Source organism: Anabrus simplex, chromosome 10, assembly GCF_040414725.1.
Source record: "Anabrus simplex isolate iqAnaSimp1 chromosome 10, ASM4041472v1, whole genome shotgun sequence".
In the NCBI taxonomy this organism is placed as follows: Eukaryota; Metazoa; Arthropoda; class Insecta; order Orthoptera; family Tettigoniidae; genus Anabrus; species Anabrus simplex.
The window spans coordinates 129,681,410-129,694,146 of NC_090274.1; the positions used below are offsets into that span (position 1 = coordinate 129,681,410).

Here is a 12,737-nt window from a genome sequence, read left to right on the forward strand (position 1 = left end):
AAAGGAATTCATATGATTTTACAAAGCACTTTTTAAGCCTGATTTAATATTTTGAAGGAAAAAGTGGGGGTAATCTAGCATTCAGGGTCATCTTGGATTGGGAGAAATACAGTATTAAGATAACCAAATCACTGAGACTCCATGAACCATAATGAATCAAGGCATGCGATGTACTAATAAATTAAATTCATTGCTGACTTGTTACTTTTTACATTAAAGTTATTTCTAACACCAACTTATATACAAGTACATACTGAAAATAAAAATCCACAGCCTTTTTCCAGTCATTCGACCAGGTCAGGAATGGAATGAATGAAGCCCCATCTAGCGGCAAGGATAGGAATTGTGCTGTCGTACTCCTCTGGGGCTATGGTTAATGAATGACAGATGAAATGAAATGATATTGGAGAGTGTTGCTGGAATGAAAGATGACAGGGAAAACCGGAGTACCCAGAGAAAAACCTGTCCTGCCTCCACTTTGTCCAGCACAAATCTTACATGGAGTGACCGGGATTTGAGCCACGGAGGCTCACGAGTACATACTACAACATTTTCTTTACAAAATATTTAAGGCTAAATGTCCATTTTGTTTTACTCTAAAGTAAATTATGGCTCACCTCGGTAGAGGGTGGATATGTAGGCACCAGCTGGCCTATCACAGTCGGCAGGTACATGGTCCAGAACGCTGACTCCGTCTGACGGTAGTTGAGCATAACGGACGAGTTGAACGTCGTGTTGATGTTGAGATACTTGAGTTGACCGCTGTAAGCCTTCTCGAAGTGGAGACCGAGAATCTGACTGTGAGTAGGATTCCTGCACCACGAGAGAAGAGAGAGACATTGTCAGCACTTGGGAGATGTAACAGATCAAACCACACACTTCTTGCCCTCCTACGTTGCTGAGGAGACAAGGTACAGGTTCTGTCATTACATGTGAGAACAATGCCGTAACACCTGATGAATTTCATCGTTTCCATATCCGTGTTGACACTATTTAATTCTCAAATGAAACGGTCCACCTGTTCAACACTTGATCTCATACACTGCATTATTATTAGTGGGAATACATGAGCATACAATGTCAAGAATCCCAAGATTCATAAATTCCGACTACAGCTATAAGAAAGTCCTCCACTATGTCCATAGGTTGTTCAATTTTGTATGTTCAATGAAATAAGAGCAGTGTGAACATTTTAATCAAGAAACAGTGCCGTCTGCATTTCGACAAGCTTTTTATGAAGACTTTATAATATTATTTAGCACATAAGACTTACTTGTGATTTCATTACATCAGTGTAACTAACGTCATACATTTTAATGACTACGAACATCTTTTAATCTATTAGTGAACACTAACAGATCATGTGCTTGATAGTCAACAACGGAGGATATGATTTCCCCCTTTTAATCATATAAGATTAATTAAATTATATTTTAATCCTCACTTAATTAGTAGCTGAAGATGTCCTATACTTGTTGGACGAAACATGTTCTACTAATTTTTATCATGTGATTCTTCACTGATTATATTTTGTATTGAAAAGGTGGAACTACAGAATTCTTTGTATTTGTATGGGAACACGTTTCATCTCTTATCGAGTAAGACTCAGTTCCTTGAAAGATAGGCATAAGATTACAAGGACAATAATTAGTACTATTACATATTTGTTTTTTAAGAGATAATGTCTATAGGTTAAATGTTATCTTAAACATCAACTTGCAGCTATGCGTACACACACTAGAATTCAATATTGTAAGGATAACATCAAAATTATATGGATGATGAAGTCTTTAATTGTATCTTCAGCACCAAGTCTACATGAACACATACATAGAATTAAAATCTTATAAAATATAATCCAGTCAGATACCATTAAAATTATTTTAATAGCAATTCGAGTTTATAGTGTTTAAAATGTTCTTTAAAAGGAGTAAAATGTCGAGGGGGAAACTCCTTCATATGACAATCATGTTTTCCTGGAATGTGTTGTAATCTGCTGGAAGTTCCAGTGTGTTGAGCCTAAAAATAAAAGAATGGGACATATAAGTATTATTGTGTGGATATAAGTAAGATCTTTCACGGATAAGTTTAACATGTTTCCTGCAGCAGTGAATTTTGATGACTTCATTTTACGTTGTATCGGCCCACCGGTGACGCGACTTTGGTTGGTCCTTGCTATGAAATCCAAACCAATGCTGGAGCACTTGTTGTGTGCCTTTTTATTGAGTAGACATTCCAATGTATTTACCTCTGTGACAGTTTTCTGATTCAACAAGAAACGACCTCAGAAGTAAACGTTAGTTTCTTGTTCACTGATCTGTTTTTTGGGAATATGATAGGCCTTGTTAATTATTTCCATATTATGCTCAGTAACAAAATAATATCACAAAAGACGAGGCTGTACATAGGGTCCTTAACAGATACTGAAGAGAAATCACCGTCACTATCATAACTTTGTTCCAAATAATCAGCAATTTGTCCGGGATCATGTGCAGTCCTAAACCTCTTCCTTTTCCGTGCCACTGGTGTGTCAGAATGTGAAGGTTTCTGCCTAAAAAAATGTTTAAAAATGGATGTGAACTTGCTTGTAAATATTATCTATAGATGATAATAAACATATCAATAATTACTCCAGAGTAAATAAAAATCTGAACAGTTATATTCGCTTACCTGAGAGCAATGTAGAAAGGAACAGGTTACACGAGATATCAGAAAGGGCGGTACCGGTACTCCTCATATTAAACAACTCTGCCATCTGAAGGCAGCAACATTGTAGGCTTCATTCACCGTAACCACGCAAGCGATTCCCGCGTAAAAATTTAGATTAGACAACAATCCGAACACAGGGTGACCTAAAGCGATATGAATGAAAGATGCAAAAAAATTCCTTCGGGTCACCGGTGGGCCGATCGAAACTAGCAGTATGCCTCCATCCTTTACTTCAACAGGAACACTATGTTGCCATTATTTTGTAACTAGGACGTCGTTACTTACTCCGCAATTTTGGGAATTTCACACCGACGGATAAGAGTAACAAGGTTCGGGACACAAGGTGACTCAAACCGCAAGGAACGTGTTAAAATGTTACTCCCCCGCTGTATCTTCCTGTGTCCTGTGTGCGGCTCTTGTGATACTGGCATTTGGTTAAGTTGAATGGCTGTTAGGGAGGGGTGAAGTGACATGCAGACTGGAGGAGTGTTGTTATGGTTGGGCGGGGAAAGGAAGAGGGGAAGGGAGAGTTGATGACATCTTTCTTATATCTCTGTTTTAAACATATTTTTTGCTAATATTTTTTTAGTTTCATCAAATAGCATATTTACGGTGTTTTCTGTAATTTCATTTATATTGTAATTGTGATTTGTTCTTTGATCCCGCTGTATGTAAATATCTTCTCAGCTGTTCAACAGAGTGTGAGTATTTGCTAACAGCAAGATGATTAAGTCTTGGTTAATACTTGTAAAAGAGTGCTGAAATTCTTTGATATGGATAAATCGGTTCTGTTTTTAGATTAGTTTTATGTTTGTTTTTAATTTCGTTGATTATTCTATCAATGTAGTTTCTATTATAGCCATGATTACTTATTATGACATATATAGCGTATATTGCTTTTCTTTTGAGATGTTTTTAGGTAGAGGGACATTGAACTCTGCCATTGTCCGGTCCCAAGTCTGGAATGGGAAAGGAGGAGGGTTTGCTGGTCTGGTACCCAGCTAAAAAACTGCCAACGCTGAGTGTTGGGCGGCAGGAAATAACCTGACCCCCTAAGGGGGCCAACGGCTTTGGGCAAATGAGCCCTTTTGGGTGGGGTGATGGTCCCCACAGTGGAGGAAATGCCACTACTCCGGAGGAGCGGCCTCATTATCACCCCACTGGATCACATCCAGAGTTGTAATTCGGGACCTAGTCCCACATAGGTGGCACCTTGACAGTCAATCATGGAAGGTCTTTTAAGGAATACTCCACCGGCTGAACCAAGAGTTCAGAGAAGGCAGCATTCGGATACGGTGAGCTGCCACCTGAAAGATACCGTGAAGTCGGAGGCATGGAAATACCCCAGTACCACATACACGAACGAGATAAAATCAAGAATTACAATTAAGAGATGAAATCAAGAATCAAACCAATGCAGATAACATACTTCTCTACACACAATATAAACTCACTCATGCAAACCGGTAAACTAAAAGTGATCACCGACATAATGGACCAACACAAAATTCTTATCATGGGATTACAGGAAATTAGAAACACTGACCAGGATGCCTTGGAATCTCAAGGGTACAGACTTAAAGGTATACCCGGGAAGAGAGTGATGAAGAATGTCCCACAATTTGGAACAGGACTTTTGGTCAGCCTTAAAATAATAAACTCAGTTCAAGAATTCAAATCACATTCTCCATGACTCTCAACGCTCGCCTTAAAGGCATTGAATAAAATCTATACTATAATAAATGCCCATGCTCCCACTAATGATATAAACAACTCCTCAAAAGACCAGAAAGAAACAGGAGAATTTTCGGACCTATTGGACCAGACCATAGATAACATCCCCAAACACCATGTAAAATTATTAATAGGCGACTTCAACGCTCAACTAGGCAGAGAAGGAAAATACCGTGACATCATCGGAAAATGGCCAGCACACAAGAAAACAAATAAAAATGGAGAGAGACTAGTTGACCTGTGTAGAAACCATAATTTAATCTCAAAATCTACATGTTTTAAGAGGAAACCTCAAAAACTCAAAACATGGAAACACCCTGACTACACTAAAGGAGAATGACAACTGGATCACATCTGCATGGACAAATACCATCACAAAGAGATCTACAACGTCAAAGTCCTCCGAGGAATAGACACAGGTTCAGATCACTACGTAGTTAAAATTAAAATTAAACTCACTCCCCAGAGGAGACAACAAAAGCAATCCCTTAAAACTAAAAGAGAAATAGATCCCACCCAACTAATCAACAACAAAAATTACCAGAAAGCAACTGAAAAAATAAAAAATCACAGATAAACTTGAAAACTTAGTACACAACCTTAAACAAATTGCAGAAGACCTGGCTCCAATTAAACCACGTAAAATACACCAATGGTGGAACAGTGAATTTGATGAAACAGTGCAGAAAAGACATCAGGCATGGCTATAACATCAGTCCCAAAAAAACAGAAATATCCTATCAAAATCTAGTAAAACAGAGAAAAGAAACTACCCAAGTCTTAAGAAGAATAAAAAGACAACATCATAAGGACACCCTGCAGTTAACTGAAAAACAATTCAATAAAACTCAATCAAGGGACTACTACAAAACCTTCAGAAAGCAACTCCAAAAATATGAGCCCCCGACCCTACTGATGAACGATGAAGATGGTAAGCTGGCTCATAACAACAAAGACAATGCAGAAATTCTGGCTAAATATTTCAACAAGCTTCTAAATTGTGAGGAACCTACAGAACTCCTTCATTTGGACACCACCAGAAAACATCAATCCCACCACAATAAAGGAAGTCTACCAAGCACTGAATAAATTTAAAAAATACAAAGCGCCAGGAGAAGATCAGACCTTTGCGGAAATCTGGAAATATGCAGGAATATCAGCAAAAGTTGCCCTCCGTCAACAACTTGTCTCTATCTGGATTAAAGAACTACCAGAACACTGGACAACAGTCCTCATTCATCCACTGCACAAAAAAGGAGACAAAACCGACCCTAATAACTACAGGGGAATCTCGCTCCTAGACATAACATACAAAATATTTTCAATAATCATCCTTAATAGGATAAGTTTACAACTTGAGAAAGAACTAGGAGAATATCAAGGAGGTTTCGTTCCCTGCTTTGAATCTTCAGCCTCTCAGCCGACTGACGTAGACAATGAGAAAAAGGATATCTATAATCCAACCATACCTTTCTTTCTTGAGTCGTATAACCTTAAAAAAATTACGGTGACTGGACTTTTCTTTGGCGCGAGGGGAACAATTCCCAAATCTTTCGTCACATGGCGACAAAAATATAAACTAGCGAGAAGCCTACAAGATGAGATAGTCGTCTCACTCATCAAATACTCTGCTTCGATTCTTCGTCACCATTTATATGGAGTTTATGCCATTTAACATGGTTAATTATTGTAACCTATCATTTTTTTAAACATTAATCTTTTTTTATCTTCCCTCAAAATTGTTATTGTGTATTATTCTGTGTCTTATGGCAAATCTAGGGTGTCCTGGATCAGACTAGATAAATAAATAAAATTCACATAACCAAAATGAAAAAATCTGAATCCAAATAAGAACAAATAAATTAGCTAAAGCACAAAAATTAACATGGGATATCTACAAAAAGAAATATCTATCAATAAATACAAAAATAAAACACTACAACACAGTTATAAAACCAGAAGCTACATATGCAGCAGAAACACTTTTTCCCCTGAATAAACAATCAAAGACTGACAGACTTCAGAAAACTAAAAGGAGGGTTGGAAGAACCTGCATCAACAAAAAATACCAGAAAGATGGACAGTGGCGGATAACACCTAACAAAGTCGTGTACAAAGAGCTAGAACCGTTTACAGATACTATGCATAAGAGGAGACTGGGATTTTTTGGACATATCATGAGGATGCAGGACTCGAGACTTCTGAAACAACTAGTCAACACAATCTCGTCTCAAAAAATACCACAACAGGATGTAAATGGATCAGAGAAGTAAGAGAGAATCTGAAGGAAATAGGCCTTACAACACAAGACACCACAAATAAGATAAAATTTAATACAAAACTCAAGAATACAAACCTCCACTTTACCCTTAAACACAACAAACCAACAACATGCATATTTTCAACCGAGGAAAGGGCACGAAGATCGGAGCATCTGAAGAAGGAATGCAAAGCCTGAATAATCCCTTCAAAGAGACCTGAATGACCGACTGACTGAAGTGATCCTATGTGGTCATAAAAGAAGAAGAAGAGGGACATTAAACGCATGGTTAATTAGGCTGTAGAATGTAGCCTTCTAGTGGGCACAAGGATGAAGACAATTTTGTTTGATTACATTAATGGTTTGTGAGGGCTTTCAATAAATTTTATATGACAAATTATGAATTTTTTCTAGTTACATTGGTCAAGAAAGTTGAAAGTTTAATTTACTTCTGTTTCCATTGTAAATTTAAGATGAGAGTCAGTCGTTTAAGATTATTTAATAAATTACCACATTCTGCAAGGTCCACTCCTTTAAGTAATTTTGAAAGAATAATGTATGATTGGTTAACAGAAAATCCATTTTATAATACGGTACCTCTGAATTCTTAGAAATGCATAATGTTAGTATTAAGTTTTAATAAAAGGTGTATGTTAATTTAGCCTTAGTAATATTAAGTAGTAAATTATTATCAGTTGACGAAGCCTATTTCATTGTATATGGTCAATGGAAAATAAAGATTCTTGATGTTGTTGAGTTGTTCAGGTATTGCAATATATGAGATAAAGTGTTTAACAGGTTGACCCTTTCATTTGAGAATGAGAACAATGGTGGCTAGGACTACTGCAAGGAATTAATAATATATTACAACTTTGTTAAATAACTGAAGAAGAAACTCATGTTAAATCGTACTGACAAACCCATTCACATCTGGAAGTGCACCGATACGGTGCCATTAGTGTACAAGTGCGCTCTAAATATGGCCTTTATAACATTCTGAGCAACTACCTCAGACTTACGGTGCCGCAGAGATTGTAAACAACATATTATTTCAAAAATTGGTGAATCTTGAGTAATTGAATTATGGCTTAAAGTAGTAGATATACACACTTTCAGATCATACGTGAAAAAGAAATAACCTAAGTGACCATGTTGTAAGACTTGGATGACCAGGAAAGAGAGTCAGAAGAGAAAATTTATCTAGTAGAAGGGTAGGTAAAGAACCACTGGAACAGCAAGAAGCTTTCCCATCAAGGTCATACATAATGTTGTGTCGTCTGTTTGGAGAAGATAAGGAAAGAGACGACTCGGCAATGTGGCATGTCGTACGACTCTGTACCTCAAATATTTCAAGGAATTATTAGGGGAGTACATCTTCTCCAAACAGCTGCTATCTTTCAAGTGTTCTAACATAGCAGTAACACATCATGGAAAGGGCTAGGGTTCAGAGAGTAACACCCATGGCCTGCTGTGGAAATGAGACACCATGAGAAACCATCTTCAGGGCTACAAATGGAGGGATGTAAACCAGACATTCAGATATTTAACATTCTTGATCTTGACTACGGATTTTTGAGAAGTTAACACACACGACGTATTCCCTCAGACGTTAGAAGCAGTTCTTCTTTCTCTCTACTTATTTGCTGTGAATGCACTTTCTAACAGGGTTTTTCCTTCTGTCATAAATAACACAGAGTGTACTTAACCATTGCATCACACATTTAACATCCAACATTGACCATCTCCTCACTGAAAACTAGGAATAGCACAGCTACAGCAGGTGAGTGGGGAATCCCATGACAGATTGCTGTGAGAGGGATGGCTTCACTCTGTGTATTTAAAGAATTTGCAGCTACGACTATGTACACAATTTAGACGTTTTTATTTTATACGTTTCATGTCAGTTCTCCAATATGTCAGGATGTGGAAGAACTAGAAATAACTCTGGCCAATTTGTAAAACAAAAAGAAAATTTAAAGAAAACGAAAACATAAAAATAAGATTTACCGTATAATACCGAATACCACCCGCCACCGAATAAGACCCGCACCCTAAATTTGAGACGGCAAAATACGGAGGAAAAAACAAACTTACATACCTACTTAATTTTGTTCAAACATATAACAAATATAAATTCAAACAGCTTACAATTAATAAAATCATTACAAAAATCATAAATAAAATCGGTCCAGTACTCAGATTATTCACAATTCACCATCGTCGTCTGAAGTTTCACCATAGGAACTTTCGTCGCTGGCATTTTTCCACAAATAGTCGTCCTCACTACCGTTCACTGAATTTGAAATTCCACATTTCTTAAAGCTTTTGGACACCAGATCGTTGCGGTCTTGATCCAGCTGCATATTAGTCCCACTTCAGGCCTCTTCACTCGTCCAGTTGGTGTTAACGCGTGATCCATTAGGTGTACAACTGTTTCGTTGCAGTTTTGAAAGGCCGGTTCACGCACACATCCAACGGCTGTAGAATAGAAGTGAGTCCTCCGGGAATTATCGCAAGATCGTTTTTTCCTTTCCTCATCATATCTTTTACAGCGTCAGTTGTATGTCCTCAGTAACTGTCCAACACAGGCATGTTTCATTTTTGTAACAAAGCTCCCAGGCGACGTTGCAAAACGCACTTCACCCAGTCCTCAACTAACACACTGTCCATCCAGGCGGACTCATGTGTTCCAACGATAACATCGAACGGCAAGTTTCCTTTCAGAAATGTTTGGTTCCATCCACTAATACGCACAACATTACCGTCCATCATTGCTTTTCGTTACCGCCTCTTCTGATGGTTACTCTTTTAGAACTCTTTGTACCCACTGTATTTTACCAACGGCATTTCAAAATAGACAGGTGTCTGCTCAATATTCCCAATTTGTGACAGAAAATAAGAATTTTGCTTCCTCAAATGAATGTGACACTCAAATACCGTTAATTTTTCTTCATACACCCCAGGGAGATGTTGTGAAATAGACGTACGTCTCCGAATGAACAATCCCTTTCTCGGATAAAAGTTTCGGATCCATCCGCGGCTTGCAGTAAAACCCTGTGTTTTCAGTTCTTTTGAGATCTCTAGTGCTTTCAACTGACACATTTCACTATAAACATCATATCCTAACTCACGTTTCCCTATCACAAATTTGTGGAGTCGTTCTTCAATTTCCGGAAACACTGCACTCTGCCCGCGGAACGCTCTGCAATCACTGTTACTTTTTAGATTTTCCTTCTTCTTTCGCCAATCACGAACACATGATTCATCAATATTGTACTTTCTGCCAACGGCACAATTTCCGTATATTTCACCTTTGCTTACAACTTTAAGTTTCTCACGCATAGTAAATGACTGCAGACGCCGTTTTGAATCCATCCCACTTTCACGGGAAAGATACGGAACTCGAATGTGAGCAAGGTAGACTTCCATAACCAACAGTCTCGACTCGCGCAAAGTACGATACCCCGCGAGCTCAGCTATTCGCGCACCCAGCATGCCAGCAACACTTGTGAAACAAATGACGATCGAGCATCCGCAGCAGCGGCTTTCATATTTACCGCATATTTACCCATATTCTTTGATTTACCGTATTTCATTACCTTACATTTCACGTTTACATGCCACTGTAACCGTACTGAGAAAAATCGATCTTGTTTTCTAGAACGCAACTAAAACACAATAAGTCTGAATGCCCATTTACATGTGGTATATTGAGTACGGTAACCGTATTCAAATCTATCTCAATACTCCATGTAAACGTAGTAAATATTTACGAGAATGAACGGCTTGAATAGGACCCGCACCCAAGATTTAGAACCAATATTTTGTGGGTGGTATTCAGGACCAGACAAACAACAAACAATGAAAACAGATGAGGAACAACAGAAAATATCAGAACGAATGAAAAGCTACTGTGCAATTCAGCAAGAAAACTTTTTGCAGAAGATGACCAGATAATGATTGACTGAAATGGTTCAAAGAAGAGAAGAAGAAGGTCGTGGTGATGGTGTTGCTGATTATTGTTATAAGAGAGGTACAACTGGGTGACCATTCTCTATTAACACTAATTGGGGGAAAAAATAGAAGGGATTCAACACTTCAAAAATGAAGGTATCGGCCAAAGAAAGACAAGGGCCGCTAAGGGCACGAAAATGAAAGACTCCCTAGGCCTCGGAATCTAACAGCATTGGGGTTCGAGAAGAACAAAAGTTGACTGAGGGAGTTTGGATAGGATGCCTGGTACAGGTAAGTGGAAACAATGGCAGGACTCAGCTAAGGGTCCTGCGGTAGCCAACCCATGCTTCCAAGTTAAGATACCATGGGGCCCCTTTTAGTCGCCTCTTGCAACAGGCAGAGGATTCCATGGGTGTTATTCTACCACCACAGGGAGAGACAAAGAAGAAGCAGCACACAAACCATAAGGAATAAATCATCTGACATTTAATTGTTTAATGAGTCATCGCCATCATCCTCACTTATTCTGTGCTGTCAAGTGCATTCAGGATCAAATACTCTTTCAACATCACCAGTATCTACCTTGTTAATGACAAGCAGAGAATGAGATTCCAGTGCCTTTCGTGTGCAATATCATAAGTTTGTACGCTTGGCTTGTAAAATTAGGTTTCTAACAGATGAAGAAACGTTCGATACATTGTACAATGATGATTCTGGTGAAGAATTTACTCCTGAATTGGATTCAGACAGTATTAACAGTGATGGTGAGAACTGGATTTCCAGAACCGATAAGCCAGTGGAACAAAGTGAAGGCTCATGTACACATCATCCTGGTTAATGGCTAACTATTCAGCCATTTACATTAAATTCATGTCTAAACATTCACCTAAAAAATTATCGGAAATCATACGTTATGTCCTTTTCTCTCTTAGAAATGATGAACCTCCATGAAAGGAAAGTGACTAGTGTGGCTTAGTGGCCTTTTTGAACCCAAAAACAAAGAGGTGCCCCAGAATAAAAGAAAGTTTTAGTTCAAAAGCCTGACATAAAAATGCTAGGACTGAAGAAGGAGATTTTCAAACTCCAACCTCTAAAAAAAAGTATCCCATACACACTTTCTTCATTTCTTGACTTCAGTGAAGGCACTCTCAAAGTATGAGAGTTTAGGAGTAGTTGTAAATTTTAAAAAGTATTTTATAGCAGGTAAGAGAGGGATGAGAAAATGGAGCTAAATGTGTTAAAGAAGTTAAAGAAGGTTAGGAGACAGATTGCAAAAGAATCCTTGTGTGAGAACGAGGAATATGCAGAAAGTCTTTGAGCCTGGTTGAATGGGAAGTAAAAAAAAAAGAGATATTCTAAGCGGATGTGTCCAACTCACCCATATCGAGCAAAATCCGAGTAAGCCTTCATGAAGAAGTGGCTCATGTTGCGATCGTTGTCCGTCCACATGGTCCGCTCGAGATGTGGCTTACGGGGGAAGAACTCTGCAACATATCAAGAGGAAATTTAGTAATGTTAGTGGAACTTACCTAAAAGTACTCCAGCATTTGCCCAATAGGTGCATGCCCTAGAACTTCCACTCAGAAAGAGATCGTTGAACCCACAGAAGATTTGAAGTTCTAGTCTCGAGAGGCTCCTCTGAACAAATCTGTACCTGAGGGATATGTAATGTTAATCCATCAAGCCCAAGGGCAAACCGCGTAATGGCCGGTATTATAATAGAGGTTTAAACTGTTGGTTCGGTTTAAACTTCGGTTTATCTGTTAGTCGTGTATTATAAAACTTAATCTTAAGTTTAACTAGAGATTAATTTTACTGCCACTCATCTACCGTTTAAACTGAAGTTTAAGAATACATAACCTTACAACATGGCAGAACAAATGGATCTCGAAGATACTTTTGAGGTGTTTGAAGAATACTAAGCGATGATGAAGAAGTGGTTCAAATTATTGAACGACCACGAGCACTACAAGTTTTCTGGGCAAGGGGTCGTTACTTTCATATATGTAATGAAAAATAATTTTGAAATAGGTTAAGCTTACAAAACAGACGGGTTAACCCTATTTCAGCAAATTGGTGC

At 38.2% G+C, this 12,737-nt stretch overlaps 1 protein-coding gene across 2 annotated transcripts in view; it reads right to left on the reverse strand.

Moving 5' to 3' along the window:
• Gli (carboxyl ester lipase-like protein Gli) overlaps positions 1-12,737 on the reverse strand; it is a 191,464-nt gene that overhangs the window by 36,436 nt on the left and 142,291 nt on the right. For both annotated transcript variants that reach the window (XM_067154886.2, XM_068229317.1), the window contains exons 10-11: positions 12,036-12,141; positions 618-813 (exon numbers count right to left, since the gene is read on the reverse strand). In XM_067154886.2, coding sequence (XP_067010987.2) covers positions 618-813; positions 12,036-12,141 — 302 coding nt within the window. The remainder of the gene's footprint in view (positions 1-617; positions 814-12,035; positions 12,142-12,737) is intronic.